The following is a 27,809-nucleotide window of genomic DNA, read 5'->3' on the forward strand; positions in this document are numbered from 1 at the left end:
GAGGCTGGCTTTGAATAAATTTATGTTCATTACAAAAATATGATTTACTGAGAAAAACAACTGTAAAGAGCTGTTAGGAGCTATCTGACGCTACTTTACTAACCTCCTCGTCGCAGAAATCATAAATGTAATCGGGCAGTAAAAGGAGCCACTTATCATTTATCCAGCTTTTAATGTAGATTTATTATTTTTTGAGTTGAAACCTTTTATCATTTAATGTATGTTAAAATAAAAATTTTGACCATGTTGTTCTTGGTATAGAGTGCTCGATATACGGAAAAAGAAACTAAAAAGCTAACTGGATGGCTAATAAAAATGTGCCATGATCGGTATAACTATCATTCGGAGATGCATACTTATCTATCAATTCCATCTAATGTCGAAAAGGTGAGCTGGCGATGATGGCATCTAAAAGCATCAACTGCTGCTGGGACTAAATGCTCATTTTTCAGTGTAGTAAAGGTTTGCTTTTATTTTTTTATATTTTTTCCCGGTTTGCAAGTTTAGCAACTTTTGAAAATGGAGTTAGGTTCGTCCCCTATTCTGAGAAAAAGTCAATTTGTGTAAAACTGGGCCAATATTGACTCAGTTTCGTGAGGCTAAATTTAATCTTTAAACTAGTTTTCTTTTGGTCCCAAACAAAACTGGTTTGCTTTAAAAGCGGGCTAGACTTTGTTTGGCAAACAACAAAAAACAAGGTCAGACTTTAATATTGTTTCTCTCCATATTGGGGTGGTGACGATGGCTTAACTTCGGCCTGGTTTTGAAGGCTAAAAATGAGCTAAAAAGGCTGAACTAGAGTTGGCCCAGGTTTTTCAAAACACAAAATAGATCAAAATGGGGCTAGGTTTAAACTTGGCCCAGTTTTAGTGGGTTGCCAAACAGCCCCCTTAGGATGGTTGCCACAAACACCCTACTCCATCAAAAGGTTCAGAAGAATCGAGAACATATGCAAACAGAAACATATAAAACAGACACTAGACTTTTGCTGTATTCCCAAATAATAGATCGAGAAGAACAAAATATTAAACGTACGCTACACTCATGCTGCGTTCTCAGATAATATATCGAGAAGAACAAAATTACTGCTTACTCTAGAGCCCTTGTAGAAGTAACAATTCTAATTAAACAAGAATCAGCAAGTATTAATCACAAATTGTTAGATACCAAGAGAAACTCTTCTGTTATCTTCCCCTATGTTCTCCTAACACTAGCAAGACCTTAAGAAAGATCAGGAGATAGATTCAGTTGAACAATTATTTGTCCAAACTTAACATTCCAGTATCAGACAGGCTGAATGTATTAGTAGTCCATGCCAACACAACTGGATATACACATGGGAACATTTCTCATGTTATTAACTTGTAGCATATATGGACACAGTGAATGAATAACCAGAGATTTTACATTGTTTATAGCTCCACTTCGAAAGACATGATTCCTCAACTCTTTAAAACAGACGCCTAGAACAACTGACATACAAATTACAAATATCTTCGGCACATAAGGTTCTTAGTTGCGGTATAACAACATAAGACCGGGTATGCTCCGCATCTTATTTTCTTTTTGTACACATCTCTTCAGAGTTTTGATTCATAACGAGGCAGATTTTACAACTGAAGTTAAAATTTAGTCAGAGTAAAACGAAGGCTGGTCTTTCTCCATAGTGTTGGCTGGAATGTTAATGATGTGGTGCCTAAATCATCAACATACCTAGATCATAGCCGATGGCTTGGATATGTCGATAATGGCTAGCCAACACTGTGGAGTGGCGAACCAGCTCGCGTTTACTCATTTAGTAGACAATTATACACAAAGTGAAGCGAGAATACGTCTAGGAGGTTCAAATGATCTTCTTGAATGAAGAACAGCCAAATTGTCCAACAGAAGAATATCACCCTGCTTCCAAGGTATGGCAACTGATTTTTCTTCGAGGATTTTCAAGCAATCTTCTATAACATCTGGAGGCAAAGGTGTTCCATCTCCAAAAGTTACAGCCTTCACGGGATCATTTCTAGCATCTTTCCAGCCAGTGTAAGCAGCCACCATGCTATTAAACCATATTTTCCTCCCCCTACTTTCGTCGTATTTAATGGCTGGTATCGGGCCCATTATTGTTTTAACCCCATCTTCTGTCCATTCCAACTTCATACCCAATTTTGCAGCCCTGGTGGATTTTGAAATATAAGGATGTATTAGGTTTTGCACAAAAGTACCATAAATTATTCTTACTAGAGAAAACTACAGTATTAATGACATTGTTAAAATGTCTAAGATACCCCTTATAGTTAAGGTGAGAAATACTATTGCTGACGGCTGTCGACAATTATAGTTTAGTGAAAAAGATTATGGTATCTTCTCGAATAAAAATAGTTCATGGTATTTTGTGTGAAACCCTTAACTGCTCATGGTAGTTTTGTGAAATCTACTCATAGTAAAAATAAAGAACAGATATCAAAGCAATCAGTGCTTATGTAGCTAAAATTACAGATATTCTAACCTAATGCTATGAACATCTTAAGAACGAAATCATTGAAAGCAGCATGAGTCCATGACAATCTATGAAGATAAACAGACGCAAATACACAGCCATACATCTTTGACCAGTAGCATACGTGAGCTTTGACGTAATGTAATCTGTCTGCCAAAGTTCTTGTTAACATCATATGATTATACTTAAATGATGACTTGTGTAATATCAACACATTAGATAGGAGGCCCAAGACAAAAAAAAATTAGGGTAGGTTTAATGTTGTCTAGGCTCAACATTGTGTTAAAAATGGCCCTCTTGTGAATTATTAGCATACTAAATATAAAAATAGTTCCCTACTCCGAATCTTCGTTTGTTGTTCAAACTCTTCCTAATTAATAACTTCAGATTTTAGACCATTATTGTCTCAAGCATGTCAGTGCACCATTAGTCTACATACCGACAACCCGGGAATAGTATCATTCATTTATACATGTTCCCTACCAACAGAAAGCCCTACAGATGTTTTAGCTATACAATTAATAATAAACAGCTAGTATGTCTTCTTTCTTCTTTGTAAACCTATGCACTGTCAGAAATAGAAATAGATGAGTATGTAGGCTGCATGTTCAGCAAAAGTTAATGCAATTCCTTTATGTTGATTCAAAACAAAAATGGAAATTTTGTCTGATTAATTCGTTGTAATTGGAATTCCAATGCAAGTACTAGTTCCATGCAGTTGATGTCGAATGTAGTTGCGGTTGTAGTTACTTGGTTCAGTTTTAGTTAAAATCGTAGTTGCATGTGTATTTTGAGCTATCAAGTTACTTGGATTTCAATTGTGTATTGTTGATAAGTATATTGCAACTTAAGCCTCATTTGTAGTCCAAACAGATTGAAATCACAACTTACAGTTAGACCTTTGTAAGTTGTCGACTGCAATCAGAGGTCTTTTCGCAACTGAATTGAAACTATATTTATCAGTTGCAATGAAACAAAAAGTTGTAACAGGCCCAAAATGACCCAGTCTCATGCATTTGTAGTTGTAACCCCTAGAGTTGTAGCAAACCAAACAATCTCTAAATATAACAGGCATAGACCAAAATTCTACTTTGTTTAACATCATAATTAGAAGACAAGATTATCGAACCTTTCCTCTGCTGTACTCTTATCTTTTGTTAAAAATGTCGATTGCCAGCCACGGCCAATAGGAGAAGAAGGGTCATCTCCTTCCCCCAATATTCTCGTATAGATCAAGCCAAGCTTTTCAAGCTTCTCCACAAATTCTAGGTGTTTTTCCTTCATCCTCTCATAAACATAATGGCTTAGAACTATAGGAGTTTCCCCTCCACTTCTTGGTTCCTCCTCGCAAAAGAAAAACAGTTTTGATGGGTACTTGGGAACCTGCAACAAACGCTCAACAATCAAATAACTGTAACATCCAGTTCTGTTATAGAGTAGCATAGAGTAATAATTGCAGGAAAAAACGAGGCACAATGAAGCAGAAGAACACAATTAAGAAAGGTATTTATACGTCTTTTTCAGCAAGAAGTTACTGCATTTTCAAGAGACATGAACAGAATACAGGTATAATTATTGAAGTTTTCCTGAGATCAATTTTCATGATATCAAGCCTATGTTTTAGGATTTCATTGTGACCCTAATACTAACCATTTCAATTTATTTTTTGAGAAAACCATTTCAAATTTCTTCACCCATACTAAAAACAAAGCATCCAGTAAAAAATACAAAAGAAAAGCTCAAAAATGCATATTAAAAAAAGGTTCAATTACTTGTGTTAATTACAATTACACAAGGAATTTTTTTCTGCTTTTTTTTTGGGGGGGGGGGGGGCCAAAAACCAAAATATAAAAACTTATTAATAACGTTTTTTTTTCGTTCCTACTGAAAATAAAGTATCAGAATTTTGAGACACAGGAATAAAATAATTCTCATTGGTATAGTTATTACAGATTTCTAAAATAACTTTTATCATATTAAACCTAGGTATTTAGCTTTCAGTGTGCTCCTATATGCTAACCATATTAGTTTTCTAATTGAAAGAACGCCAATTAGCTTTCTAATTCAAAGCTCTTGATCAATATATAATAAGGAAAGAATGTTCTAAATGTCAAATTCTTCAGCTAAGCTAAAAACAAAGTTCATAGATAAGTAGAAAAAAATCATATTGCAAAGAGAAAGAAAACACTTTTTTTTTAAATACTGAAACAACGATAATCAGCTTCCAACACAGAATCCTCTATCAGTATGCAATAACAAAATCTTTATTTTCTAAAAACAGAATTATCCACAATGGGTATAAATATTGAAGTCTTCCACATCACTATTTTTAGTTATATCAATTAAGCTTTTACCGTGACCCATGATGCTAACCATTTCAATTTCTTCAACGAAAACTAAGAAACAAATACACCGGAATAAAAGTGTCTGATAAAATCTTGAAAGGAAAGAAAAAAGCATACTTTTAACTGAAATGACACTAATTACCTGCAAAAAACAAAATCCTCAATCAAAATACAACAGTGAAAGTATAATAAATATGTCAACTTTTCAGCTAAGGGCCTATTTGGTTGATTTTCCAGAAAGGGGGGAAATTGAATTCCAAGAAAAAAGCCCTAAAATCTCGGAAATGGGTTTTCCCATTTCGTACACTTTTGTCAGTTCTAGGGATGAAGTTTCCTTTCTGTTGTCAACCAATTAACATAATTGAAAATGTATATCTCTTGGGCTGATGTGGAATTTCTTGGAGGATTCAAATCCTCTCCACTAACACAAAAAAAAAGGAGAGATCACTATGTTATTAGAATTGTTGATTACCTAATTGATTATTATGATTTATCTTTAAGTGCAAATTAGGTATGAGTGCAATCTATGGAGCACGGACACGACGACACGGATACGACACGGACATGGCAAAACCCAAAAAATAGGACACGGCGACACGGCTAGATTTTTTTAATATTATTAAATTCCTATTACATTTTCATATTTTTTGTTATGTAAAGTGGAGATTATAAATAAGAAACTAACAGAAAGTGTATGTTGTAGGTGTGAATTAAGACGTCAGGATGGCAATGATCTCTTGGAGAATTAAAGATAATAATATTAAAAAATACAAGAAAGAGAAGACTAACATATAGAAAAATAGATCAATTTTTATGTTATATTATTATGTAACCTTGGCTTGTATAATTAATGATAAATGTGAGTTATGTAACTGATTTGAAGATAATACCAAATTTTAATTTTTATTACTTTCATCTTGAGCATATAAAAATACAAGAGAATAAAGTTCAAGTTGCAACTAGTTCCATGACTACAAAATACTAAGTTACTAACATTACAAAAATATAAAAATTACAACCAAAAGCGTATCTTAAAATAAAGTTTTCAAGTTGAAACATCAAAAAGATTGTTCTATGGCTTCAACTCCTTCATCCTCTTCAAACACAACGGCCTCCATCGTGGGCTCGTCAAGAGAAAGAGCAGCAACATCTAAAATGTCGGCACCTTGAAATGAGTCGAAGGTATCTCCACCAACATCCCACATTCTTGATTCCCCACATACTCCAATTCCGTTCACAACAAGAGGAGGAACAAGGTTGGCCTAGAAGTTTTACGGCCAATGCTTGCAAATTTTGAGTATTTGGACCATAAAGAAGTCACCATGACTTCGGATCCATATGTCCTCTATCAGAAAGAGAATCCGGATCACTAAAAGCCTCCAAAGCCTCCACAAACTTAGCATATTCCAAGTTCACCACCCGTCATTCATCGGGGTTAAGATAGTATCTTCTTAAGCACTTTGCTCTTTCCGTAGAGATCTCAAGACCTTGATTTGGAGCTTACCGATTGACGTTCTCATTGAGCCATGTGGAATGATAGTACCTATATTCGTTAATAACATAAATTAGCTCACAATGTATTGATTAATAGAAATATTCGCACTAAAGAGTGACATGTAAAATATTACCATGGAACTAAAGAGTATGCCAAGCACTGAAGCGAGGTGTTGCTCTTGCTCCATCAATCCTCTAAGATCTTGTGAACCACCTCATAAAAAGGAGATTCCTCGTTATCCCTTTTACCCTTATGCCTATAAATAGCTTGTTTCATCTTCTCAATCATTGTATCCCACATATCATACACCAAATGAAGACATGGTGTATCGGTGTCACTGACATTTATCATTTCACAGATTGGGCCAGTGAAGTTAAGAATAAAATCTATATTGTCCCACCACAAATCATCAAGGACTTTCTCTTTCACAAATTGAGCTTTCCCCACATCATATTCTCTATACAAGCTCCATCGATCACTAAGGACCATGTCTTGGAGGTCTCTCTTGACGACCTTAAACCTCTTCAACATAATAATCCACGAGGCAAATCATGTGTTGGCAATCGATAGAAGCTTCATCTTGGAATAATCATTGAACATGGCAAGCCACATAGAGTGGTTCATGATAAAATTCTTCATAAGCAATGCATCATCGAAGATCTCTGTAATCCATTATAATTGTGCATAAGCCACGACATTTACTTCCGTGTTCTTAACCGCACAAATATTCTTGATAGCAAGATTGAGTGTATGGACTACACTAAGAGTCCAAAATATGTGAGGCTAGGTGTCCTCCACAAAGCCCTCCCGCGGCCTTGCATGCCGAAACATTATCGATTATGATTTGGATGATATTTTGTGGTCACACCTCTGTGATGTACTTTTCTAGCTTCGCTTGGATAAAATATTTATTTAACTTCTCCCTCGGTATTCACGACATTCAAGAACATTGGCTTACCCTCACACACCGCCATAAAATGATGATGGGCCTCCTTTGTGCATCCGCCCACCTAACACTACAAATGGAGACCTTTTTCTGTTGCCATGTGCCCCTGATAGGCTCCATCAATCTCTCTACGTGAGTTTTCTCACGTTATAAGATAGTGGTCCTCATGTAATTGTAACCAGGAGGCATGTAGCCAAAAATTGGATTGCTTGCGGCATATGTAAAAGCCTTGGCATAATATGAATTCCTTGTCAAGTTTAAGAACAATCCCTCGATGAAGAAAATCCTACCAATCAATGCATCTAATTCCTCCCTTTCTCCCATGTTGAATGCTTGTTCCACGGTATTAGGCCCCCTCCTCTTAGATTCACTTTCACGAATCAGCATGCTTGCACTTGTACTTACATCGGTCAAACTTGCAATCAAAGATGTAAGCAAAACTGGCGTCTTAGGCCTAGAAGCCCTCAATCGTGCCTCCGCTTGATCCAACGTCCTTTGAAACTCCCTTAGGTTTTTGGGTGTTGACTTGGAACACATCTTAATTCTAGTCCTGCTTATCCTCGAGAGATGATTTTTAACTCTTGAGTGTGAACCGGTAAACTCCTCTCTGTAATAATTACATCTCCATCTCTAATTTCTTTTTGTCATTCCCCCCTTTTCTCTAATTTGGCAACATATTTTCAAAGCGAACATGTGTCATCTTGTATTCCACTACCACTAGAACTCCCTTCTTGTTCCATTTTTTTAAAGTACAATAGCAATAATAGTAAATTAAAAAATTAACAACAGCAAAACAGTAACTAAAATCCTAATTAATAGTAAATCAAAAAATGGAACCTTAATTAATTAACAGTAAATTAATAGAACCCTAATTAATTAATAATAAATTAACATAAAACAGTAAATTAAAATGTAAAAACAGTAAATTCTTTATATAGAGAAAAAGAGACGGATTCAGAGAGAGACGAGTGAGAATCAGAGAGAGAGAGGGCAAGAGATCGGGAGAGAGAGACGAAGAATCAGAGAGAGAGAGAGATCGGGAGAGAGGGACGAAGAATCAGAGAGAGATCGGGAGAGAGAGACTGAAGAATCAGAGAGATAGAGAGAGATCGAGAGATCGAGGGAGAGAGAAACGAAGATGTTTGCGTCAGGAACAAGTTTTGTTGTAGAATTCATTATAATTGTTTGTCGATTACAATGAATACAGAAGAGCAAGTTTCGTGCTTTGTAAAACTACTCTTTATAACAAAAAAAAATCAAATTACAATACTCCTTAGAAACACACGCAGGAACATTTATCGTTCGTTGCTTGCGTAGGATCTTTGCCTGTGTCGGGGGTGTATTAGCCCGTGGACCGCTGAATCACAGATTCAGATTGAACCGTGAAGGCTATTTGAGAATTCTTGCTTCGTTTAGAAGAAAAGGAAGTGAATTTCTTATCGATGTAAGATAAACATTCTTCTTAAGATCAAGTCAAAGCTTAGATCTTAAGGAATCACAAGAACTCTAAAAAAGACTTGCACGTGATGAAAACTCTCTTTCTTGCTTGGAATTCACCAAATTGCTCAAGTCTCTCTGCTTAATTTGTTCCAAAATGCTCAGTCCTCGTTAGTAATGATCCTAGAGGGGTATTTATAGCCCTTAGGAACAATAACTGAATTCAGAAGTCAAAAAAAAGTCGCGTCGGGGGACTCCTATTTCCGAGACAGTTTATCGAAAGGAAGTTCCGGTTCTGAAAATGGACTTCTCATTCATGGAAGAAATCGGGAGGGGATTTTGGTTTTGATCCTAACTGTAGAAAGGTTTGACCAAGTGGGAGTTGAAACAATTCTACCTTTTATAAGCTTTATTGTTCAAATTGGGTTGAGGCCTCTTCGTTTATCGAAAGGAGATCTCGATTTAGAAAGTTGACCTCTCGTTCATAAAAAGAATCGAGAGGGAATTTTGGCTTTGGTCCTAACTATAGGAAGGTTTAACCAAGAAACAGTGGTAATAAAGATACAAATAACAATAGGGATGTTGAGTTGTACATATCACTCAGTGAGGGTTTTCGATGTCAAGTAATAAATATCTAACATGAAGGGGTTCACTGATTGCTACAGATCAGCATATTGAACTTTTGAATGTTGTATCATTACTTCAACAGTGGGAGTGTTAAAGACTAGATACAATGAGAGTTTGAATGATTTTAATCCATGAAGGATTTTGATGGACCTAGCGTCAATTAATTTGATCGGTGAGGGATTTTATGGTGAAGAATTGTGAATCATCGAGCACTCCACAATTGCATCATGGGGGTTTCGTGAGGAAAGATCGACTATATGCAATTGTTGAATTTCATCTCAACGAAAAATGCTTGGAAAATCACAGTGGGAGATTCTTAATCATTTTGGAAATAATTAGATAACCATAGTGGGAGATTCTTAATCATTTTGAATGAATTACTGAGATGATTAGTTTCTATCTGAAATAATTGACTGATCTCGGGTTATCCTTAAAAATACCCTGTATGGTATTCTCTAGGAACTTCCCATCTAAATAGGTTATCCTGGACGTACTAAGGGTAGTACTTCTTCAGAAACTTCTCATTTATTGGCATAATTAGTTTGTGATCATCTTGGGTGATTAGGCGATATGCACCGTTTGAATAGACTATCTCTATTACAAACGATCCTTCCCATTTGGGTTGGAATTTTCCTTTTTTCTTAGAATTGAGAATTATGAGTCGCCGAACAGCAAGAACTAGGTCTCCTTCTTTGAAGCTTCGTTGTTGGACTCTTTTATTAAAAACACGGGAAATTCTGGCCTGATAAAACTCGATTTGTTGCTAAGCTTCCAAGCATTTTTCATCTAACATTTCTAACTCTTCGAGATGTTTTTGATGTTGTTCTTCTGTCGTTATTCCTAATGCAAGAGCGATGCGGAGAGAAAGAATTTAGATTTTCAACGGGAGGACAGATTCACATCCATAAACTAAGGAATATGGAGTTGCTCCGGTTGGCGTGCGGACGGTAGTGCGATAAGCCCACAGAGCTTCACCCAGCTTATCATCCCAATCTCGTTTATTGACTTTCACGAGTTTTGATAAAATCTTAGTAATTATCTTATTGGAAGTTTCAGCTAATCCATTAGCTGTGGGATTATAGGTCGTTGATGAAACGTCCTGTATTCCGAATTTACCATAAAATTTGATGAACGCATTGCTGATGAATCGGGACACCATATCGGTATATAATATAGTGTTTAATGAATTTGACAACACCGCTCGTCTTTACCTCTTTAAGCGGAATAGTTTCGGCCCACATTGAGAAGTAATCGGTGATTGTCAGAATAAAGCGGTCATCTTTGACTGAATGCGGGAAAATAAGACCCACAATGTTCATTCCCCATGTTTCGAATGGTCATGATGTCGCTGATGAGTGCAAATGCTCCGGAGGCTGGTGCATATAATTTGCATGTATTTGACATACGTGACATCGTCGGACGTAGTCAATCGCGTCCTTGATCATAATTAGTCAATAATATCTCATTCTTCTAAGTCGATCACAGAGTTTAGGACCAGGTTGGTGCGCACACATACTCCATCATGCGCTTCTTTAAGTGCTTCTTCTGCTTCTCTATTATATAGACAGTGAAGTAATAGACCATCATATGAACGACGATACAATATTTGTGTCGTGGCATTATAGTAAAATCTTAGCTCCTTTCGCCGGACTGAATCTTTCTTTTACATCTTCAGGTAAAATACCGTAATCGATGATAAGAAAACGTCAATCTTGAGCTTCGAGTTCGATTCTCGTTGAATGTGCCTCTTTGACGATCGAATCGTGAATTGGCACGATAAGCTGGTGAGTTCTCACTGTGACTAATTGTTCTGTCTCGGGAGGTTGTGCCAAAGATACAGCTAAAGCCGTCAATGCATCTGCATATGCGTTTTGAAGACGTGGAATATACTCGATGGAAAATTCTTCAAACGAGTTCGCCATTTCAATGGCCGTCTGGTATATAAAATCAGATCTTAATTTCTGACCTCGTACTTTCCTCGTATCTGATTGACTATCAGTTGAGAATCACAAAAAACTTTAAGGTATTCGACCCCCAGCTCTTTGGCGAAATTAAGTCCAATTATTAGTGCGTTGTATTCAGCAATATTATTAGAGGACGGTTCAGTAAGTGAATAGGCTCAAGGCAATATGTGTTTCTCCAGAGAAACTAGTATGACTCTGACACCTGAAGATATTTTCGAACATCTGGGAGTGCTTGCTACATTGGTTGCTCTGGACACTCCGTCGAAGTGCAATTACCACACTTGTTGATGTGAAGTGGTGTTGACTTCGTGAGTTTCATCCGGTAAATCTTTGTACAATTCAGCTGTATCTTTTGTAGGATTAACCACCAAAAGATCACAAATTACATGACCTTTAACCGACTTTTGCTGTTTAAAATGTAGATCATACTAGGATAAAAGTAGAGTCCACCTAGCTAAATGCCAATTCATAGAGACCGGTTGGGTCATGAACACTCAAATTGGGTTCACGACGGAAACGACATAAATCGTTTGTCTAACTAGATAATGCTGCATCTTCTGAATTGCGAACAGTAAAGCGATGCATTCCTTCTCAATCATCGAATATCGAGATTCGGCGCCTACTAACGTACGGCTTAGATAATACACCGCTTGCTCGTGACCGTTATCGTCGTCTTGTGCAAGCAATGCACTTAACGAATGGCTCGTCGCTTTGACATAAATCTAAAACGATTTACCCGATGTCGGTGCAACACGAATAGACGGATTCGCTAGATATGTTTTGATATCCTCGAATATTTTTTGACAGGTTTCATCCCAAATGAATGACACACCTTTCTTTGTGAGCTTGGAGAATGGTTGATATTTTCTAGAAAGGTTTGATATGAACCGACGAATATAAGCCAATCGTCCCTACAATCCTCTGAGTTCCTAAAGATTTCTCAGGGTTGCAATTCATGTATTGCTTTCACTTTGTCGGGATCGATGTGGTGGTGACGACGAATCCAAAGAATTTACCGCTAAACATTCTGAGAAGGATTTAATAAGGTTTATCTTCAATTGATGACTCCTCATAAGATCGAACGTCGTTTTCAAATCGTTAATGTGATCGCTCTTGTCACGGCTCTTAACAACCAAATCGTCAACATAGCATTCGACGGTCTTTCGAATGTGTCCTTGAAAGATCTTCGTCATTGCTCGTTGGTATGTAGCGTTAGCGTTTTTCAAGCCAAAAGGTATGACTGTGTAACAGAAAACGCCTAGGGCTATCCTGAACGCAGTATGTTTTTCATCATCCGGGTGCATCTTAATTTGATTGTATTCTGAAAATCCATCCATAAATAATATTCTCTCGAATTCGCATGTGTTATCAATGATGACATTTGTAATCGGTAGAGAGAAGTCGTCTTTAGGACAAGCGGTATTCAGATCTCTGAAGTAAATACAGATTCTGATTTTCTCTTTTTTTAGGATCGAGATAATATTTACCAACCAATCAGGATGTTGTTCTTCCCTGATGAAGCCTGAATCAATCAATTTCTTGACTTCGGTTTCTATCGCTTCCATAATTTATAGATGAAACCGTCTCTGCTGTTGTTTGATAGGTTTAACATCGGGTTTGATGTTAAGGCTATGCATTGTCATATTTGGATCAAGTCCCGGCATATCTTCGTAGTTCCAAGCGAAAACGTCGATATATTCTTTAATGAGGACGATCAATTCTTTTTTCTCATCTGACGGAAGATAGTCGCTAATAAATATGTGCTTCGGATTGACTTCGTCACTCATATTGACCCGGACTACTTTATCTTCAGTAGGAGGTTCCCTCTGTTCGAATCGGTCACCATATTGGATTTTCATATAATGTATCCAGGGATCTTCCTAAGTGGGTAATTGATCATCTTCTTTTATCGTAAAAGGATCGATGGTAGCCATATTTGATATTAAGCCTTTGAATATTTCTCCAAGGCTAATAATGTCAGAATCCCAACCTGAGGAATCAGATGAACACTCATTTTTATTTGTCAATTGGTCGATGACTTGCCAGCAACATTCGTCATCAGATGACGAGACATAACTTAAAACTCTTTTATGTCTGTAATAATTATCAGGTTTTCCTTTTGGTACGTAGACAGGACAGGGCTGAACCCGGTTCCTTTGATCAAAACGAAGATCTTCACCGAGCGTGAGGTTGGACCCTTGTTTTTTCATGTAGTCACTTGCTTGTGAACTATATCTAAAGAAATACCATCCATGCCCTTCATCATCAGTATTGGTTTCTAAGAAGAGATCAGAGGACAGTGATGACTCCTCTTTACCAAAGATTATTTTTTTCCACCCTCTGCCTTTGTAGGTAGGACTAGGGTTGTTTCGAAGAAGTCCTGGATGCACTTCTTCATCGTGCAAGACGACCAAAGCGGCATGTGCATGTCGGGATTGTCATACAGTTTATGCATTACATCATCGAGACAATGCGATTACTCTAAATCATCATTTATTATTTCATCAGCAAGTTGCCAGTTATAACTTTTATCCGATGATTCATCACCGTCAAGATCGATTACAAGAGGTTTGATATCATTTAATACAAGACCTTCATCATAATCGAGCCCGACTTCGGTATCAGCTTCTTCTCCGCTGTCCGTACCATGGGCAGATGGTTCAGTATTAGATTCGACACCATAAAGAATGGAGTCAATAAAATAATTTTCTAACCCCTTAAATGATTGCTTATCCGCGACCACCGTCTTGACCTCTAATATCAACATATTTCAGACACTGATGGAGGGTGGAAGGAACTATAACATTGCCGTAGATCCAAGGACGACCCAACAGTAAGTTATAAGAAGTCTCTGCATCAATCACATAACAAGTGACCTTCGATCTTAAATCTCCGAGTTGACATTTCACCCGGATCTTTCCTAATAGCCTAGACCTACTGGTGTTAAATCCATAGATAACGGTTCCTTGGAGGCTAATTTGTTGGCGGGAATTCTAAGGTGGTAGATCAACCGAAGTGGCATGATACTAACAGTGGAACCCGGATCGACTTGGATCCGGTTAACGACGCTTGAGCTAATATATCTGGTGAAATACAAATACCTATCATGCTTCGAGTTCTTCACTTGCATATCCTCTTTGGTAAAAGCAATGCAAGAAAATTTCGTGGTCAATAAATTATAGTATTGAACTGATGACTCCGGTTCTTTAGGGGCTAGTTTAATTTGAGTGAGAAACACATCAGAATCAGCCAAAGCTTCTTATAAAGCTTCCATGGTATCTTTTGAAAGGCGCAGCAACTCGTATAGAGTGATCCTCGTTGGGATACTGGCTAACTGAGCCATGACATCGAAACGGTACGGAGCGTTCGAACTTTCTGGTTTATCTCTTCCAATCGGTCGATTGAAACGAGACTGCTTTGGATTTTGAACTTCTTTGTGCTGGGGTCCTTTCTCTTTTTGCTTAGCCAACTGTTGAGGTTTTTCAGCCGGTATAGGGGGAGTTACAATCACTGCTAAGGTTTTGGAAGGTATGGTCTTTACCACCCTCTGCTCAGCTAGTTGTTCGGACGCACTTGGATAATTGAAGCGGTATTCATTTCCACTTCTGATAGCAAATGCTTCATGTTCTTCCTCAGTAGACGGTAAAGTTTGAATTTCTTCATCATTTTCTTCAGGAATTACTGAGGTTCTGTAACAGGACTTCTTTTTTCTTTGTCTTCCAACTTCTTCTTGGATGAGGATATCGTTCATTGTTCATCTTCAAGCAAATCGGGATGAACCCAGAGGGTCTCGCCATTTGGGGTTGTATGTGACACAAGTCCCTTTTGACATTGTCTGTGAGGGTCATCGTTGACAATTTGTATTTTAACCTTTGACACGGGTTCAGGTTGAAACTATGACAAAGGAACTGAATCGAAGCTAATGGATACTGCATTCGCGTCTACTTTCTTCTCTTTCGGCTTCGCGGTCATAATACCAACGTCGATCAAAGTTGTATTTTGTTTTTTAAGACATAACACATCTTGGTAGGATGATGGACCCTTCTGTGATACGCACAATATTTTGGGTCAGTTGTCTTCTTAGCTTCTTTCTGATTCGTGACTGGCGGAAGTTTGATCTTGTTGTTATCCAAAAGGTACTTATATAACCGGTACTAAAAGAATATTCTTTCGGAAATCTAGGTTCCAAAGTCTTGGGCTGCCTTGGAAACTGTTGTGATTGGTGTGGCAGCTGAAAAAGTGACTGTTGTGATTGTTATTAAGTTATTGTGATGTTTGGTGAGCATCAACAGCCATCGCAGACTCCTTTCCTCTATCTCAAGGGTTAAAATTTTGCTTTTGAGGATTAGCTGGCGGTTGACCTCTCAAGCTTCTTCCTCTTAAGAAAGTATTCAACTTGTTCGCTCCGCATTTTTAATTCTTTTCAAGTATTAGAAGATACAACCCCATGACTTCTAGGACATCCAAAGAAAGATTGTTGTGGCATGTCTGAAGGATGAACTCTTCGGTGACCGGATCTTGATAATTTACCGCTTTGTTTTGGAACCGTTTGACGAAGGCATCAACTAATTCCCCATCTTTCTGTTCCTCATCCAACAAATACCAATCGATACCTCGGTGTCATCGTCAAAGAAATTGATAAGGAATAAACTTTTCATATCATCCCAACTGTTGATACTTTCAGGCTTAAGACGTCAGTACCAATCGAAGGCGACCCCACAAAGGGTCCTAACGAATGACCGGACCATCAAAATCTTATTTCCGAAGATTACACTCAAATGAGACTTGAAATAAATCAAATGTTGAGTGGGTGAACCATTGCCATTAAAAGGAGTGAAGTTAATCAACTGAATTTCGAGGGGTAAGGAATTGAATCACACTCCCTTGGATACGGGCACGGAATACCCGTTTTCTTTACTTCTTGAGCCCCCATCAAAACATTAACTTTGTTTTCAAGCTCCTTCATTTTCTTATCCTCATTTGTATTCTTCTTCGGGTGAGTTTGAGAAAGTTGGATAGGCAACTTAACTGGACCACCCTCAGAATTATCTTTATTAGGAGGAGGATCAGCAAATATAGTTTCATCCACCTCTTGATCACTATCAACCTCAGTTATTTGAACATGTATGGTATTACGCCGGCTAGACTCAGCCTTTTGACTTAATTCTGATTGTTGTAGATGTTGTTAAACTTGTAAATCACTCATCTGTTGTATCGTCAACTCCATCTTTGTTTTTATTTCAGCTCTGATCTCTTCTTGTTGCTTAGCCAAAGCTTCTTGTAACATCTGGGCTAACTGATCAGGTGTAATTGTAAATGATTCACTGGCTTGTCCTACACTAGACATCGTATCATCGGAAGCAAGTACAGAGTTAGTATCTGAAAGTTCATCTTCTGAAGATATTCCTTCATGCATCCTCTTATAATCTCTACGACGGTTGTCTCTTAACTGTAATTGTGACATCTTTTGAGAAAGACCTCGACCAACCCTTCCTCCTAGAGAGAAATCAGGATCGAAATTGGTGGCACATTGTCTTCTTCTGTCTGTCATATTGATAGTGATTTCAGAGAATTCATCCTCTTGAACAGTAGGCTTTTTACGGAAACGTCTCGACTTGGGCTTTGACGTTTCGGTGGAAAGTCTCTGGAATACAAACACTCTTGACGGAACGGTTTTAGAACTACATCCAGACAACACTGCTTTAATAAGCCTCTCACATACACAATGAGGACTTGTTTCTCGAACAGTCCTCTTTCGTGATTTGTTTCCACGCTTAGTTTGATAGTATAGCTCATCAGCATGGTGACCAGAGCAACATATCTTCTGTTTTTGTATTTGAACATTATTGACATACTCAGGACGACTTGTTGTCGCCTCTGAGCGATCTAAGGTTATATGTTTAGATCCACACCCTTGCGAGTATGGAGTCTTTATAGGCCCCAAACGAGAGGAAATCTGAGTTTTCTCCTCCTGTGATTGTTTTGTCCTGATAGGTGGATATTTACGACCCTAGCGTAAGAATTTACTCGGAGTTCATTCACTGGACCCAAGCGTTCTTTGACTGGAGCTTTGCCTCGATCATCAGGTAAAAGACAGAGGCGATCCGCTATTGTGATCTTGAATTTTGACAGGTCAGGAGTGAACCATGGCTTTACTGGTGACGTAGCAGATGTGGTTGCAGTAGACGAACCAAGAATAGATGTCGATAGAGTCGAAGGAGAAGCACTGGAAGATTCCCTTTGACCGAGACACTTATGTGTGTCTCGGATACAGCTCCTTTGTCCGAGACAGTTACAAGTGTCTCGGACACAACCCCTTTGGTTGAGACACTTATGTGTGTCTCAGGTGAAGTTCTCTTAGCCGAGACACTTACAAGTGTTTCGGTTGGAGGATGCATCCCGCCGATCTGATTTTTACACAAGTTCAGATTTGGGAATCCAAACTTGATTGGTTCTTGGTGATTCTTTAGACACCATTTTCTTCTTTCCTTCTCGTCTTTGTTGCAAAAGAGCATGAGCACGAGCAGCGTTTGTACGACGCCTTTGTATGCGTTCTTTGAGGGTCGAACGAGCCTTATTGACAAGAGTTTATTCCTCCGTCGTAAGTTTAGCAGAGATGCGAGTGGTTTGTCGTTGGGGTGACTGGACCACTTGATGTTTTCTCGACTCTAAGTCTGTGTAGTAGCGGACCCCGTCGGTTTGTTCCAATGCCTTAGCCATTTGACGAGCGCGGCGCTGACGTTGTCTCTGACGAGCCCTTTTTGTCAGTGCCGGTGGGCTTTGATTCAATGACTTCTTAACTAGAGAAGAGTCATCGCGAACAGAGGTGTTACGAGTAGAATCCTCAGCAACAATTGGGCGAGTCTTCACCTGTGGCATTCGACGTGGTCGAAAACTTGAAAACCTTCTTAGAAGATGAAATCTTCCAGTATTTGCGAGGCGAGGAAGACTTTGAGGATGTGAACGACAGATATTCCTCAAACTTCGCTTGGTTGAGTTCGTACTCGATCGTGGATTCAACCGGTATCTTGATCGACTGCGACACGACGGTCTCGACAGCGAGACTGTTAGCTCCCACTGTGATCGCCAGCGTGTTTGCATCAAGAACAAGTTTTGTTGTAGAATTCATTATAATTTTTTATCGATTATAATGAATACAGAAGGGAAAGTTTTGTGCTTTGTAAAACTACTCTTTACAATAAAAAATCAAATTACAATACTCCTTAGAAACACACGCAGGAACGTTTATAGTTCGCTGCTTGCGTGGGATCTTTACCTGTGCCAAAGATACGTTAGCCCGTGAACCATCGAATCATAGATTTAGATTGAACCGTGAAGGCTATTTGGGAATTCTTGCTTCGTTTAGAAGTAAAAAAGAAAGTGAATTTCTTATCGATGTAAAATAAACACTCTTCTTAAGATCAAATCAAAGCTTAGATCTTAAGGAATCACAAGAACTCTAAAAAAGGCTTGCACGTGATGAAGACTCTCTTTCTTGCTTGGAATTCACCAATTTGCTCAAATCTCTCCGCTTAATCTGCTCCAAAATGCTCAGTCCTCGTTAGTAATGGTCCTAGGGGGTATTTATAGCCCTTAGGAATAATAACTAAAGTTAGAAGTCGAAAAGAAATCGCGTCGGGAGGCTCCCACTTTCGAGACAGATGTAATTGTCTCGAAAGCGTGGTTGGCTTTCCATTTCCGAGATAATTGCAACTGTCTCGGAAACATGCTTCCTTTTAGTCCTTTTATAACTGCTTTAAACACGTATTAATGTTATTATTTTGACAGTTATTAACGTAAATTTCGCTTGTAACGTCTTCCCCACGTTCACACACGATCTCTAACAATTATGGAGCCACGTGGCATGCGCGAATCTTGAGAAAACTATCATCTGTATCACCTTAGCTTCCGAGACAATTGTAAGTGTCTCGGAATCTATAGTCTTCCTTATAGCTTCCGAGACAGTTACAACCGTCTCGGAAACTGTGGATTCCCTTCATGCTTCCGAGACAGTTGTATGTGTCTCGGAAGCTATAAGCTTCCTCATAGTTTTCGAGACAGTTATAACTGTCTCAGAAACTATGAGTTTCTCTTATGCTTCTGAGACATTTTTTACGTCTCAAACCTTGCGTGATGCACTTCTTGTGCATTCTTTAATTGATCTTTAGCTTTGGATGATCCTATGCAACTCAGATGATAACGTTTATCGCTTTCTCTCTATCTTGAGCTACGTATGATAATCTATAGGCAATTTTTGACGCCTACAAAAGAATCAGAGAGAGAGATCGGGAGAGAGAGACGAAAAATCAGTGAGAGAGATCAGGAGAGAGACTGAAGAATCAGAGAAAGAGAGGTCGAGGGAGAGAGTCGAAGAATGAGAGAGAGACACTAACCTAGCCGACGAGAGATCGAGGGAGAGATGACGAGCGAGGACGAGGACGAGCCGAGATTGGATTGTCGACGAGGACGACGACAAGGACAAGCTGAGATCAGAGAGAGAGATCAGGATTGTGGTGGCGTTTTCTTTTTTTTTCGCGAATCCCAGCCGATCGGGTGAGTGAAGAAGTTAGGGTTTGGGTTTGGGTTTCGGGTTTTTATTTTTTTCGCCTTCTCAGCCATGTCAGGAACGAGCTAGCCGTGTCGGGAGCGAGTTGACACGCGTGTCGGTGTGTTGACGCGTGTCGGCGGCGTTGACCACATGTCCGACGCGTGTCCGCGTCCGGCACGCGTCGGACACGGACTCGGGGCTTATTTCCGCGTGTCCGTGCTTCTTAGAGTGCAATAAGTGGGGTATGGCGAGTGCTAAATTTAGAATAAATCGTAGTCACCCACCCGAAAAAGGCTTAAATATAAAAGTAGTGATCCCTCCGTTACTTTTCCACTGCTTTTCTTTTCTAGTGGAGAGGATCCAAATTCTTTCTCAGAAACCCTTTTTTGGAGTTTCCCAATAAACAAAAGAACAAAATAACTACAAACAGAGGAAATACATGAGAAAACATCCTGCAAAAGCAGACAATTTTTCTAGTGAAACAACACATCTCTCCACCAATTATAAAAATAATAATAGGTGCGAACTATAGTAGTAATCATTCATTTTCTATTGCATCCACTTGTCTGGGTATATGAAATTATTATTAACACTAAAGAGCATGTATATCGAATTTATCAAGAATGATGAAGTGCCGTATAATCACTGCAAGCGTTGATTCCATACCTGAGCCATCTCGTGGTGAAATGGGATCTTCTGGTCGGGCGGTGATTCGTTAGCAGTAAAAACCCGACCCACAACGTTCGACCTAGGAGCCGCACCGCCCACGTAAGGCAACTCCTCGAACCCGAACCCGAAAGCCTCGACGGTCCGGTCGAAGTCGGACGCGGTTCGGACAGGGAACCCTCTGAATAGAACCGCCCCGGTCCGATGGAGGAGGTTCTCGAACCGGGCTTTGTGGGCTTTGATGGAGTCTGTGAATTGGTGGAGGTTGAGGCTTGATGATGGGTTTGGGGTGATGACTGAAGGGAAAAGGATGTCGGTGATGAATTTTTGGTGGGGGATCTGGGTTTCCATGAATGGGTCGAGCTCGCCCGCCATTGGAATTTATTACTTAATTGGTTTCTTATCTGGTTTCTTGTGGATTTTATCCTCCTTTTTTTTTTGCTCTTTCGTCTTTGAGCTTAGCGCGGTGGATTTGGAATCTCTCCCCGATTGTATACGAGTGTAACTAATGGCCTGTTTGAATGTAGGAGAGAGAGGGGGAAGGGAAGGGAAATTTTATTTGGCCTGTTTGGATTTGCAGGGGGTGAAGGGAAGTTAAGGGAAACTGAGTGAAGTGAATAGAAGGGAAGGGAAGGGAGTTCCCTTCCCCTTGGTTACACCCCAATTTGGGGGGTAACAATTTTTATACTAGTAGGGGGTGAATGGAGGTGAATGAAGGTGAATTAACTTCACCTTCTAAGTGTTCCCAAACAAGGTGAATGGAAGTGAATGGTTCCCCTAACTTCCCTTCACCCTCATTCACCTCAATCCAAACAAGCCATTAATCTTGTTTGGGAGTTTCATTTAGGAGGGTAGAGGAGGGGGAATAGAGGGGAAATTTGGCTTAAATTTTTACACCCCAAATTGGGGTGTAATTGAGGGGAATGAAAGGAAGGGGAATTTTCCCCCTTCTTTCCCCTTCCTTCTCTTTCCTACGTAAACTCCCAAACACACCATAAGGCTATAGCAATCTAGGGGGGTTTTTTTTCTTGAGATGTTGATAGGTATTTTGATATTAGTCCTCCAAATCTGCATATTTTGGTAATAGAGCCCAAAATTATTTTAATATGCTGAGGATACCATATCTGCATATTTTGGTAATAGAGCCCAAAATTAGTTTAAAACTCTTTTAAATCATGATGAGGATACCACTATTCATTGTTGGGGAATTAACTTATGACCCCTTCCTCTCTCTCTCTCACTCCCTATCACCTCCATCTCCTTCGCTACAAGTATTTTCCATCGCCGCTTCCTCCATCTCCACATTTGTCATCTCCTCCACCTCCATAACCTCCTCCCACAAGTACTCTCATCTCCTCCACCATCACCACTACCTTCACAGGAGCAATAGAGTAGAGAGGGGGCAGCGACGGTGGTCGAGGGAAGAGAGGAGGTCAGAGGGGAGGAGGAGGTATATATAACAGTCCATTCAAGAAAAAAGTTCGAGAAAACAAAATATTCTCCACTCATTTTAAAAGCAACTAACTAGAGTAACTGATACCAACATATTAAGATAATTTGGGAGACTAATATCAAAATATGAATATTGAAGGACTAACATCAAAGTATCTATGATTTACTAATATCTAAAAAACCCAAGAATTTAAGATATGGATCTTGTTTTGGTTGTTATCTGGTTCTTATGATTTTTTTTTTTTTCTCTTTTGCTCTCTTGTTATAGATGAGTATGGAGGATTTAATCATTTTTAAAATTTGAAATATCTCTCTAAGTATATAATTTATATTAAAAAAAGTATATATGAGTTAATTAGGCCATAGTAATCCAATCAGAGACAGATATTGCAGATTTATCGGATTTTTAATGGGGTCTAACCATACAAGTCAATATATTATTCATAATTTTTACCCACATGTCGAAATCATTACCGAAGTTACTTTTAGGTAGTTCATGTTTGTTACATTACATCCAATAAATGGTAAACAGTTTCTCTTTGCAAATTTTTAATTTTGGTTTTATAATCTTGTATATTAATGATATTACTAGGTTTTATACACGTACAGTGCACGTGGTTAAATACCATGATTATGTATTTTTGGCTTGTTTCCTAACTAAAATTTGTTGTTCACTTCCGCTTTAATAGTTTTTGCTCACTTTTATCTCTAAACTTTAACATCGTGATTATTTATTTTCTTTGATGTTTATTTAAATAGGCTACGCCCAACATAAATTTTCATGTTGATAATTGAATTGATAGACAACAAATATTATATGAAGCTAATTTGAATTTTCATATTACTTAGACTAACATGAAACTAAGCTTTACTTGAGAAAGTACAGTGTTGCAAAAAGTAAAAAATATTAAAATAGTATTATACAAGTGTGACGCCACAGGGTTCACACAAGGCTACAGTCCAAGGTGAAACCCGGATTGTCAAACCTACTAAGCACCAAACACCATGCTATGACATATTTCACCATCACAGTCACTATCTCTCTAGTAAAAACAACAAATAGGTGAAAGTACCGACATGCAAATAATAAAAAGATGAATATTTAAAAACCAATAAGGCAAGATGATTGATTAAAAATATGCTAAAAGATACAAAAAAGAATAGGAAGTTTGTTCCTAATCATTAATAAACTTCATAAAAAATTATAAACAAAGATTAATGCTAACTCTAGTATACTTTTATATGATACAAGCATCCACATAAGCATCTAAAAATATTGGGAAAAGTTCATGAAACTCCCTTCTAAAGATTCATAATTGCACTCAAAATAATTAAAACCATTATTTAAAATATTCAGAAAACATTTCTTTAATTTCTTCTGTTTTATTTTTTTATTGAGCTGAGATCAATATTTTTTCATCTTTATATTTTTCCTAGGCAATGCTAGAGTAGTGTCTTTATCATCTATATCGATTGTGACATCATGCTGGAGCAGTATTTTTTGCGTTGTTATCTTTCTTAGGCTCATTAATCTTTTATTTTCTCATTTAACTTCACAAAAAAGTTGAATGTATTTCTAATGTTGGACACGAATTTCTTGAAAACAGCCTTTGGTTTTTTCCTATTTCAATAAGAATAAATGTTAATTTCATATATATGAAATCCTTTGTAGTCCTAATTTATTACTTAAATAATATTAGGAGCTAGTTCTTTTTTTCTCTAAAATAAAATTTTCTGATGTGCATCCAATAAGAATTTCTGCTACGTCAATAATGTTACATTTGCTCTATCCTTGTCTTCCACAAAGATTTGAACTAAATACTTTTATTTTTCATTCCTAGTTTGCCTTAGATTATAATATTAATAATTAATTTCTTTAGTACTTAAAGAACAAAGTATGAACTTTATGAATACTTATTAATTTTTCTTATCTTCCATGGAGAATTCTTCTTTGATTAGGATAATGTTGTTAAATTATTCTTCAATAGAACTCAGTGGGTGCTTTTTTAATAGATATGCCTTATATTAATATCAATTCAAGTGATTCATTGACGTTTTCCTAATTATAGATTTATTTCCATCACTTTCCCCTTTGTAATGAAAATAGCTTGATTCTTTTGAATGATATCTCTGAACATTCTAATAGTTTTTCCATACATAATTCTTTGTATTCTTTTACCCTATAAATATTATATGCCTTATATTAATATCAATTCAAGTGATTTATTGATGTTTTCCTAATTATAGATTTATTTCCATCACTTTCCCGTTTGTAATGAAAATAGCTTGATTCTTTTGAATGATATCTCTGAACATTCTAATAGTTTTTCTATACATAACTCTTTGTATTCTTTTACCCTATAAATATTACTAACATCAAATGTTAATATCTCTAAATCATAATCAATTAATGCTAAGCTATTATATTATAGTTTTTTCTCATTTTTATGGATTTAAACTTCTATCAATTAACTTTACTTATGTATTTTTACTGCTTTAATATATTTGTAAAATTATATACATTTACTTTGATTTATATAGTGATGATATTGTTTAACATACCATATATTTTTAAAAATTTTATTCCTTAACAGGATGTTTTTAATCAATTCTTATTGTCTTTATTTATCAACATCAACTTAGACTATTTTACATGCTGAAAGGGGAATAGTAAACACTAAATTAGAAATTAAATATACATATATATATTAATGAAGGAATACCAAAAAAATTACACTTTTCTTTGCTAAGTTTTAAAACTTTAGACATTTTTTGTGGTTTTTAAACTTTGAGGGTGTGATTTGTAATTTAAAAAACATTGAGAGTGTTTTTTAAAAAAATACTTTTAAGTTTGGTAGTTGTGACTTCTAAGTTTTATGTGTTGGTGATAATTTTTAAATGTTAAGATATTTCTTGCAACTCTAAAATTTTGAGGGTGTTTTTTATAATTGTTAAAACTTTGGGTTATTTTTAAAAAATTCATATTTTAGTGGTCTTTCAATAGTTTCTAGATTTAATGTGTACCGGTTATAAATTTTGAAATATTAAAGTTTATTGTAATTTTTAAATTTTGAAGGAGTTTTTTCGTGTAATTTTTATAACTTTGAGCCTAATTTTAGCAAATTTTAAATTTTCAAGTTCCTGAGGGTAATCTCTTGAATTTATCTATATTGTTTGTAAGTTTTAAAATTTTAGAATTTTAGGGTGGCTATTTGTAATTTGAACTTTTGAGGGTGTTTATATAATTTTAGAGATGTTAAGGTGTTAATTGTAAATTTTAACGTCAAGATATATTTTTATACTTTTAGACTTTTTAGGGTATTTTATAAAATTTTAAAACTTTTTAGGTTTTTTTATAATACTTCCAAAATTGATCCATGATTTCATGTAGAGAGTCTTTACATAAGATTTTTTTTTCTTTAACTTCGTATAACTTCTTTGCATTAACAAACTACTACAGTAAAGCTATTTTATATATTTTATTAATATTATTTTTAAAATTATTGAATTATAGATAGTTCACGTGAGATTAGGATGAGATATAGTTATGATTAGGATATATTAATATTTAAATAAATATTCAAAATAGTGAATGGTAATATTGACTATGAAAAGTTTTTCTCAAACTCATGCTTTTAAAGGAGTATATATGATATGACTAGTTAGAATACACGTGTATTACACTTGGTCAAATACTTTGATTATTTATGTTGGGTTTATGTTTTTTCTAGGGTTAATTTCACAAAACCACCTGAGCTTTGGGGGGTGTTGCACATTACGCCCCTAAACTTTATTTATCTCACATAAACCCCCTGAATTATGGGATGTCTCCTAACCCCAACCCCCGCCTAAAATCTTTACCTTATCTCACCTAACCCCTCTGTCTGTAATTTGTAAATAACAAAAATATCTTTGAGTAAAATTTTTTAAGCTTTATTAATTGTCATTTAAGGCAACATACACTCGCCACTAAATTACTCTAAAAAAATTGTAGTTATTTGCAAATTTCATGTAAGGGTGTTCTGTGAGAAAATTTTAAAGTTTAGAGGGATTGTGTGAGACACCCTAAAGATCAAGAGGGTTATGTAAGACAAACAAAACTCATGGGGGTTATGTGCAACACCTCCAAATGTTCACAAGGGTTTTTGTAAAATTAACCCTTTTTCTATAATCATCTATATATTCTATCCATAAAATTAGAAAATATATGAGTAAAATTTCATTAAATCCTTAAAATATTTGGGCACTTGACATTAAACCTTAGATATATTTGAAACTCACTAAATCTTCAATAAATGTTGGCCGAAAACCCTTCAAAATTTTAACAAATAACCCCAAATAAGTTTTAAATTTTTTCATTTAACCACCAATAACTGTTTGTAGGAAACCCCCAATAAAAATTTTTTATGATGTTCATATTTTTCTAAATGAATTCTTTTGTAATTTTTAGATCTTTTAGAAAATTGTGTGTAATTCTCGCATTATAAAAGAAGTATGAATATTTATAGTTGTTGAAGTTTTTAGGTGGTCATTTGCAATTTTAAAATTTTAAGGGCTTGTATGAAATTTTTATATTTCAGCAGGCTTGTTTGCAATTTCACATTTTCTAAGTTTTTTTGTAATATTTAGATTTTTTATGTACATTTTTAGAATTTTCATATTTTTTAAGCTTTGATTGAAAATTTTAGATTATAAAGGAATTTGTTGTTCTTTATTTTGAATTTTCAAGGTAGTAGTTTTTTATTTTTGAATTTTTTGGGGTTATTTCTATTTGAATTTTTTTTATTTGTAATTTTTAAGTTTCAAGGTTTTTTTGTAATTATTGATTTTCAAGGGGAATTTTGTTATTTTTAAATTTTTAGAATGTTGTTTGTAATTTTCGAACATGTTTTCATTGAATTTATTAGGACAAATTTCTTTAAATTATGGATAGTTATGATTTAATTAGCATTAAAAATTTTGATTATTAGAACTTTTTAATTATATATAGTTTTAGTTTTGATGAGAATTCTTAAATAAATATATAACTAGATTAGATTTCTTTTTCTTTTTTTTTCTTTCTTTTTTTTTTTTGAGATGGGAGGTCTTGTAATTTGGTCAAATCTCAATAATTGCTCATTAGTCTCAAATGTTAGTACCTTGTTTTGATGATGATTTACAAAAACTCCCTAACATCATTTGTCTAGTGTTTGTTTTGCTCATTAGATATTCTAGACAAACATCAATGTTGGTGGTTGGTTGGATTGAGCCTACACGATCATATCAAATGGAGGTTGGCGGAATTAGAATGAAGTAATTCACAATTCAAGTCAAAGATTTAAGATCAAGCTTCATTAGCAAAGCAAAGCAGACCAAGACAAGCTTATTGAAGATCAAGATTGCTTGGGTATAGTTTTTATAGTTTAGGGTTTATACTTTGTGTGTAGATACTTCAAGCTCAATCATATACACACATACACATTTGAAGTTTTCAAGTTTATATAAATATAAAATAAATATACGTGTTTATATACTTACATATTTCATATTAATTGTTTTGTTTTTGGTCTAGCTATACAAATATGAAACAATAGATATATTCATATACATACTCATATGTTTCATATTTATCATTTTATTTTTTGTAAAATGCATATATTATGCAAAACAGAATTTTTGAGAAAATATTGTGTTTGTGGATTATAAACTTGACAATATTATTTTGTACCTTTTTATAAGTCTATAAATTCATACAAAAGTTTTCAAACTTTAGTTTAAGTCAAAAAATCAAAAATCAAGTGTTTATACAAACATGTATTTGAGTGTTTTTACAAAATAATGAGATTTTACAATGGAAAG

General features: G+C 36.2%; 1 protein-coding gene across 1 annotated transcript; it reads right to left on the reverse strand.

Moving 5' to 3' along the window:
- LOC109824518 (clavaminate synthase-like protein At3g21360) lies at positions 1,388 to 21,038 on the reverse strand. The gene is made up of 3 exons (XM_020391139.1): positions 20,520 to 21,038; positions 3,621 to 3,874; positions 1,388 to 2,167 (listed from the first exon to the last, which is right to left on the reverse strand). The coding sequence occupies exons 1-3, from the start codon at positions 20,892 to 20,894 to the stop codon at positions 1,807 to 1,809; spliced, it is 990 nt and encodes a 329-aa protein (XP_020246728.1). The 5' UTR covers positions 20,895 to 21,038; the 3' UTR covers positions 1,388 to 1,806.

Source organism: Asparagus officinalis, chromosome 1, assembly GCF_001876935.1.
Source record: "Asparagus officinalis chromosome 1, Aspof.V1, whole genome shotgun sequence".
NCBI lineage: Eukaryota > Viridiplantae > Streptophyta > Magnoliopsida > Asparagales > Asparagaceae > Asparagus > Asparagus officinalis.